An 8,079-nucleotide genomic window follows, 5' to 3' on the forward strand; every position below is an offset into this window, starting at 1 on the left:
GGGGGGAGGGGGGGAAAGCCCCAAACAGAAACAAAACACCTCACTAAACAAAAAGGGGAATATTTTGCAGACATTTTAGTCAAAGCATCTTCTGTTTTCTTTTTCTGGAAGAAGATAACCTTTTCTATCATCACTATTTCTGAAAATAACTGTCTTGATAAACAGATCATCAAAGGAATCTGTCATTTATCTTATACAGCTTTAGCAAATACACAACAGCCAGGGCTACACTATCCTGAACTGAGGAAAAATCTCTTCTAGCTACAGTTCCCTGATGTGATATAAGCACTCTCAAAACAACTTCTTTGCACACCAATTTCTATTCTAAAAAAACCACAACAAAAGAAATCACAAGCCTGTCAGAAGAGACTTCCATCAAGCATGTCCTTGGATGCAAGACCCTGGCCCTGCAAGATGCACTATCCAAGTAGCCCCCTGCATATCACGGAGCCCCACTGAAAACAACATGATCCAACAACTAGAAGCTGAACCTTCACAAATCCAAAGAAGAAACACAAGGTGGAAGCCTCTACCTACAAAAGCATTTAGATTTTAACAACTTACCTCTGGCTATGATGGATACTCTTACATGAAACCTCTTAAATCAAGACTGAAAACCTTTCTAAAAGATACTGTCTAGGTCAGGAACAAGTTATGACCTGCACCATGCAGGAAATTATAATGACTCTCATGATCGTTTGACATAAAACCAACCTAACAACAAACCCAAACAATTTATTAAAATGAGGCAAAGCCAGAGTCAGGAACTAGTTTCAGAACACTTAGTAGTAACAAACTACCTTACCTTGTTTACATCCAAATATTCTAACTTTGGCACTTCTGCTGTCTCTTGTTCCTCACTGCTTCCCTCATCAATGTCACTGTCTTCATCCTGTGTGGAGTCTCTCTTCTGCTCTGCACAGGAAGGTTTGGTGCCCTTTTTTTCAGGTTCCACCTCCCCTGGGTTCCCAGTCACGCTGGGCTTCTTTTGCTCTGCACCATCTTCGCTAGGAAAAGTCTCCCCTGCCACACTGCAAGAAGGACTGTCAATCCCACTGTCTCTGTTGGGAATTTTACCATTACCGTTCAGTTCTGCAGTTGAGTCTTTATTGCCAAGCTCTCCAGAGGGCTCTTTGCTCCCAGTCACAGCACCAGAGTCTTCATGGCTTTTGCTATCACCTATGCTTAGCTCTTTAATTTTCATGATGTCTGTGGTAGATAGATCTGTGCTGCATGGTACATCTGGCTCATTTTCATCTGGTTCACTTTTTTCATTTGTGGAAGATCCACTGGAAGCCACCACGTCACAGTCACATGAGCTTGGTTGTTTGGATGAGTCCAGGGCAGGTTCCATCTTAAGAGTTAAATTTAGCTGGTTTCTTTGAAGAATATGTACAGGTTGCCTGCAGGTGAGGAGAAAGCACCACAGTCATTCACACTAACACTCAGAGGGAGGTTTCAGAAGTGCCCCAAAAGACTTGATTACCGCTTGATTCAAGTTGTATTTCTTGCACACCCCTTACAACCCTAGGAGGCCAGTGTTTGCACGTTGCTGTAGTAATATTCACCCAACACTTCGAGCTACAAACACACCACCTCTAGCTATAAGTTTTACTGAAATAGCACCACCAGAATCCTCGGCCTTTAATAGTCCCCGCGTTGCCTTGAAGAACAGTCTGGTTTGGAGGTTTGGGGAGGGAGGAGTTATCTTTTAAAAGGAGCATTTGGTTGTAGGCTCATGTAAACAGGAACTCATGTTCTTCAACGGAAAAAAGCCCTTGGGGCAAGGTATTTTCTGACAGAGAGGGGACATTTGTGAAGTACAAGAAGGCACAACTTTTGTTTTTTGAAAGACACTTTACTGGATTCACCCAGGTGACAATACACTCCACCCAGGTCACAATACACTCCAAGGCACAGTACAGTGTCTCTGTCTTCATCTCCCTCTTTACACAAAAACCCAGTTAGCTCCATCAGTCAGATTTGTTCTTTAGAGAGAATTTTCACGTGTTTGTAGGATGAGCTGGCTTTACAGCAAAATTCATACATTTAATCCTATTTAATGCCTCTTACGCATACATTTTCAGAGGAAATGCTGTTCTCCATGACATTGTTTCAAAGTACATTGCGATTTAAGCCTCCCCTGCCTCCAAGAAGCAAAATAACTGTGTCTGACATTTACTGCACCTTCAGACAAACAACTAAATTATTTTCTATCACAATAATCGAGTTCTGATAATACATAACCAATCCCAACATCAAGTCAACTTAGTGAAAGCAGACTCTGGGCTACTTGTTTCTGGTAGAACACTTACCAAATTTACCAAGTCCTAAGCTCTTTAGAACAACTGTACATGATAAAACAAAAAGTTGCTGAAATACATACTTCTTTTAAAAAAAGAATAAAATAATTGTGTAGTCAGTCACGTTGTGTACTCTGAGTAGAAAACATCCTGAGAGGAGTTTCTACATGATAATTACAACTGTTTTCTATTGTTATAGTCCAAGTTAAAAATCCAGAAAAAGGAGATGAAAGCAGATGTCATGGAGCCATATTTACCTAATACTTTCAAATTTCTCAATGAGTGTGTTGACTCCTGCTGATATTGGTATTTCTTCCTCTCCAGGGGCAAAGTTCCTTGATGACTTGGGATCCGCTGGTAAAGGCCGAGAAGGTGCAGGAGGAATTCTTTCCTGCCCAGGTTTGAGATGGACAGGCTTAGGAGGTACTAATAAAAGAGAGGGGAAAAAACAGGAGGATGAATCTCCATCTTCTTTATCCTAAAGGGGGAACAAAATCCAAGTGCTCAATGCAGAACGAGAGGTGTCCATTCTTTCATCATCCCTTATAAAACGCACCAGTGCAGTCCCAAAGCATTTCTGACACCAAAGCAAGCAGCTCTGTGCTGAAAAAAAATTATGGGCTTCTGTTTTGTATTCCTACAGCCCGCTCAGACGCATTAGCAAACCGAGCTGCTCGCGGAGCTTCACCGCTTCCTCGTTACCAAACAGGATGCACAGCTCACACTTCGTGTTTGAAATGTCCTCCCCATCTCAGTCACACTAATGAGTTTCCCCTCCCATGACTTTTCTAAACTCAAGCACTCTGTTAAATCTCATCTACTGGAGAAAAAAAGGAAAAAAAAAGGAAAATAACCCAAAACTAAGCACCAAAACCAATTCCACCTGGATTTCAGTGCCTTGTGTTGGCTTGGTCAAAAAGGCCACAGGCACAACAGAACAGTGTTTCTTCCTTTCCTTCTCCCTCCCCCATCTCCTCTGTGGTGCAGTCTTCATAAATTTCCTTCCTCTTTTGGTTCTACATTGAGTTATACATGATATAAATAAAACACAAGTTGTAAGAACACACACATCCTGCTTAAGGGTTTGTCAGGAGGCAAAAGTACAAAATATAATGCAGCACTGCTAAAAAAATGTCATGCAATTTGAATGGGATGTAATTAAAAAAAAATATTCAGACCTTATATTGCTTGCAAAGTAAATGGTTTTGGAAATACGCAAGCAGGTACCCATGGCAACGGGCTCACGTGCTGTGATGGGTTCATCCAGTGAGAGCAACCTCACACACGCAGAGCTGACACCAGAGGGTAGGAAAACAGCCTGTGCCATCACTCCAAAAGCATGTGGTTACTTGGAGAGGTGCTGTCAAGTACCACTCTGGTCTAGACTATCCAAAGAGTTACACATTAAATGAGGAAACTCTATATATGTGTTTCATTTAACAACATTTTAAAGAACAAGTTATTTCAAGCATTTCCAATTTTTAAATTGTCCATATGGCACATCAGCATAATGTGATTAACATTGTAATAGAGTTTTAATTAGCAACTGTTCTGAAGGTAATTTCAGTTACTTTCTTTAGGAGGCTAAATGAAGGCATATGCACCCAAAAAAAGCCACCTCCTGTTGTTCCTACCCTGCAGAAGGCTCCTCATCAGTTCCAAGCTCCACATCAGCCCAGACGGTCCCCCTGTCCTGGGCACTGGGGAGGGGGCACCTTGAATTCTGGGGTCAGTTCTGGGCCCCTCATGACAAGAAGGAAATGGAGAGGCTGGAACGTGTCCAGAGAAGGGCAAGGGAGATGGGGAAAGGGCTGGAGCACAAGTCTGAGCAGGAGCAGCTGAGGGAGCTGGGGGTGTCCAGCCTGGAGACAAGGAGGTGAGGGGAGACCTGCTGGCTCTGCAGCTGCCTGCGAGGAGGTTAGAGCCAGGGGGGTTGGGCTCTGCTCCCCAGGAACAAGGGATGGGGCAAGAAGAAATGGCCTCAAGTTGTGCCGGGGGAAGTTTAGATTGGAGCTTGGGAACAATTTCATCATGGACAGGATTATCAGGCCCTGGCTCAGGAATCCCCTGGAGGGATTTCAAAGCCCTGGAGATGGTGCTGAGGGTCATGGTTTAGTGGTGGCCTTGACAGTGCTAGGTTAATGGTTGGACTTGATCTTAAAGGTCTTTTCCAACCAAAATGATTCCATGACTGTACAATTCCACGGTGACCAAAATCTCTTTTCTTTTTTTGTCACACGACCATGGCTGCCTATCACATGGACATGCTTCTTTAAATAAATTTGGTTATGAGCTTAGTATCTTCTTCAGGCTCATCCTCTTTTGTTCCCAGTGCCTCTCAAACTAAATTCTTTCTGCATCTGCAACTACCTTAAGGCAACCATCTACCAGATACATTGTTTTAACCAATTCTACAAAGCAGGAGGTGGCAGTGGAGGCATTTTCAAACTGACATTACAGACACCTCAAGTCATTTCACTGACAGAGAAACATGAAAACAACTTATTTTCTCTTTCAAGAAACTTGCTGCAGTGTTTTTTTCACAACTTTTAGGGAACAAAAGTCTGGAGAGACCAGACAACCTGCCTGGAAATAGCTGGAACATGCTTCGTCCTGGCTTCCCTTCCACCATACTTTGGGACAGCCACCTATTTGACTACAAGTCTGGAACTACCCCAGCCCACATGCCACCCTTGCATGCAACTGCTTTAGCTTCTAGTTCTCATTTTTAAAACACATTCATTCAATGTAGGTATTTCCTGTTGCCTGCATAGTTTTTACAATAAATGGAAAACAGACCAGGTTTAAACAATAAGCTATTCTTACCTAAATACTTTAAAAAAAAATAAAATGAAGACAACATTGCTAAATTAAACTTACACTTCCCAGCTGCATGAGGTAGAGCAACAGTTCAGGAAATAAAAATCAAGAAATTAAGTAATCTGGTCTGCCCAAATAAATTTTTTCTTGAAGGCTTCCCTAACAATCTAACATTGGAAAAATTAAGATAATCAAGGCCTAGCAGCAGCAATTGAACATAAAATAAAGAAAATAAAAAGTTGGATGTGACCCAAAATTAAAACAATTAATTAAAAACCATGACACTCCCCATGCAGTAGAAGCTTATAGAATTGCTTGAAGGACAAAGCCACTTGCCTTGGGGTTTCTGCAGAGGATGCATTTTGGCCAGTGGAGTTTTGGTTTTGGGCTTCCTTCCAGTTTGATGGATACATTGTGCTGGGCTGATGTGCTGCAGCTCCCCACATGCTTCCAACACTGGATTGGAGTCAATGTGACATTTGATTTGAAATGGAGAACAAGGGCAACCTGAGGGAGAGTGGGGAAAAAAAGGCAGGATTTATTTCATTCTGTCAATCCTGAAGAGAATTTTTGTTACTTCTGGAAGTATATCACTCATCCAAGTTCCTGAGGAAAGGGAGGGGGGTAGAAGATGGGTGAGCCACTCATAAGTTATTACAACCAATATATCCAGCCTTCATAGTCATGTCACCCTGACTGGCAAGACACACAGACTTTCAGTAATCCTATCTTCAATGAATTAATTACTTCTTTACTTGGGACACCCCAAAACAAACAGTCAATGTAAAAGATAAAAACAATTTCAAAAGGATTTACCTGAACAGAAATAGAAGTGCCCCAGCACACAACATAATGGTCTTTGGTCTTTAATTTTAAATGGTCTTTAAATTATACCCATGTTACAGTGAGCTGGAAATGTGTCCCACGTGCGGGGAATGGTGCAAGCCAGGAGATTTAATCATTCAAGCTGATTTATTGTATGGCTATTTATTATTCCTCCTTACATCAAATATTAACATTCCTTCAGAAGGCTCTGGTCTAGAAGATGCCATTAAGATATGATCCAGTGGGAAAACAGAGAAAACAGTGATTAATATGTTTGTCTTCTGATTTAACATTCTTGATTCATTTCAGTGGGCACCGTAGAAATAACCCCATCTTTCCACTTTCACAGGGTGGATGCTGCATTTTTTGATTTGAGGATTTTTTGGACTTGCGGAAAGCCTACAACTACACAAAATCCTCATGCTAGCTTTACTAAGTGTGTCATAAAAGAGAAAAAAAAAAAAAGGTTTAGAAAGGACTTCAGTTTAAAATTGCTGCATGTGAACACATGAATTGCTAGGCTTCTGGCAGTATGGAGAAGCAGAAAACAGATCAAATGTAGAAATTGGAATGCTGATCCATAAAAAAAATAGCAAAGAAAACATGGCCAACACATTCTTTCTATATTCCCATTTTAAAGTGGACTAGCTGAAATTACCAGCCTCATGATGGAGTGAGAGGTGACTTGTTTTATGTAGAAAGGATCCATCTAAATGTGAAAAATCAACCTTCACTTTCCTGTGAAGTGTTTAAGAACATGGCATTAGCTTCACAAATGCAACCAACTCTTGGCCAGATTTACATTAAGATCAAAAAACTGAAATGACAAGCACCTCCATCCATGTCAACTAAATTATCCTGGGTTTATACTAATGGTATTAAATCAGGATGTGACCTTTTGAATAGACTTTGAAATCTGAGCCATAAAGACTGCTTGGGAAGATTAGCTGAAAGCTGGCCTCAAAATGCAGAAACTTTCATAGCAATATAGATTTTTTTATTATTTTAAAAAGAAGCATAAAATATTCAAGTCAATTTTGCTGACAAAAATAGATTCAGATATACAAATCTATTAACTGATCTCTGCCACCCAAATCCACAGCCCCTGAATTCCTCAGTATGCCTGCCAGTTGGTGCTGGTGAAGCTTCATTAGCATTTCTGCCACAAAATCTGCTTTTCAGCAGATTTGAGACCAGCTATTAAAACATCCTTCCAGCTGAAACCAGGAATTTATAAGTAAGAGGTTTTATTCAAACATAATTTCACTTATCAGGAAAATGCAGTGAAAGTAGACTATTAGAGCAGATTAATAGATGATTGTGAACACAGGAAGAGCTGACACAGATGCCTCAGTTCTGGGTGCTGAGAGCTGCCTGTAACAGAGGCACTGCTGTGGTGGGACACTTTTTGAGGACAGGACTGAGCTTTGCTCCTTATTAATGGGAGCTCAGCAAGAAACTGAAATAGTGCACAGGATAAAAGCTCAAATTCAAGAGAACAAGAAGGGCAGGGTAGAGGAGACAGAGCTCAGTGTTTCAGCAGGGATTCACCAGTATCTCTGACTGATGGCAACCTTGTCTTTTCCTAAAATTTACTTCTAGGATCCAATTGTCAACGGACAGATCTCTGTACCTGCAACAGCTCCAGAAGACATGTTTATGTTGCTGTGCTGTTCCATCACAGCAGAAGGGCACCAGCCTCCTTTCTGGCAAGTGCTGAGGCCCCAGGAGATGCTGGATGTGGCCACAGTTGCCCTCACAGAGGCTGGAGGAGAAGAACCTCCTCCTGTCCTGTGAGCATCCCAGGCCCAGCCCAGCTATCCTTGTTTTGATTTGGGACAAGGTATCGGGTGCCCTAAGCATTCCCTGTTTCTTTTCAACCACTGCCCCAAGATTGGACTGTCATGTTGGTATCATTCTGTCAAGCTTCAAAAAGGAACTAAAACCCAAGCTCTTTTTTTTTTTTTCTTTCCCTGCTGAGATTCCTTGTTGTGAAAGCAGGCCTGACCACCTTTTTCTTCTCACTGATAAAAGTAAGAGCTAGTGGCTACTTGCTTGCTCTTGAGTGCATGGCACCACCAGAAACCTCCCCCATGCCTAGGTTGGTAGCTCTTATGACTTGCTTACACTG

At 41.7% G+C, this 8,079-nt stretch overlaps 1 protein-coding gene across 1 annotated transcript in view; it reads right to left on the reverse strand.

Moving 5' to 3' along the window:
• Positions 1-5,625, reverse strand: part of LOC104395036 (FYVE, RhoGEF and PH domain-containing protein 3-like) — a gene marked incomplete at its 3' end in the record, with an annotated part of 47,311 nt that extends 41,686 nt beyond the window's left edge. Inside the window, exons 1-3 of the mRNA XM_010004703.1 lie at positions 5,460-5,625; positions 2,561-2,729; positions 806-1,403 (exon numbers count right to left, since the gene is read on the reverse strand). Coding sequence (XP_010003005.1) covers positions 806-1,403; positions 2,561-2,729; positions 5,460-5,484 — 792 coding nt within the window. The remainder of the gene's footprint in view (positions 1-805; positions 1,404-2,560; positions 2,730-5,459) is intronic.
• Between the last annotated feature and the right edge of the window lie 2,454 nt (positions 5,626-8,079).

This window comes from Chaetura pelagica, unplaced genomic scaffold (assembly GCF_000747805.2).
Source record: "Chaetura pelagica isolate M959 unplaced genomic scaffold, ChaPel_1.0 scaffold769, whole genome shotgun sequence".
Classification (NCBI taxonomy): Eukaryota; Metazoa; Chordata; class Aves; order Apodiformes; family Apodidae; genus Chaetura; species Chaetura pelagica.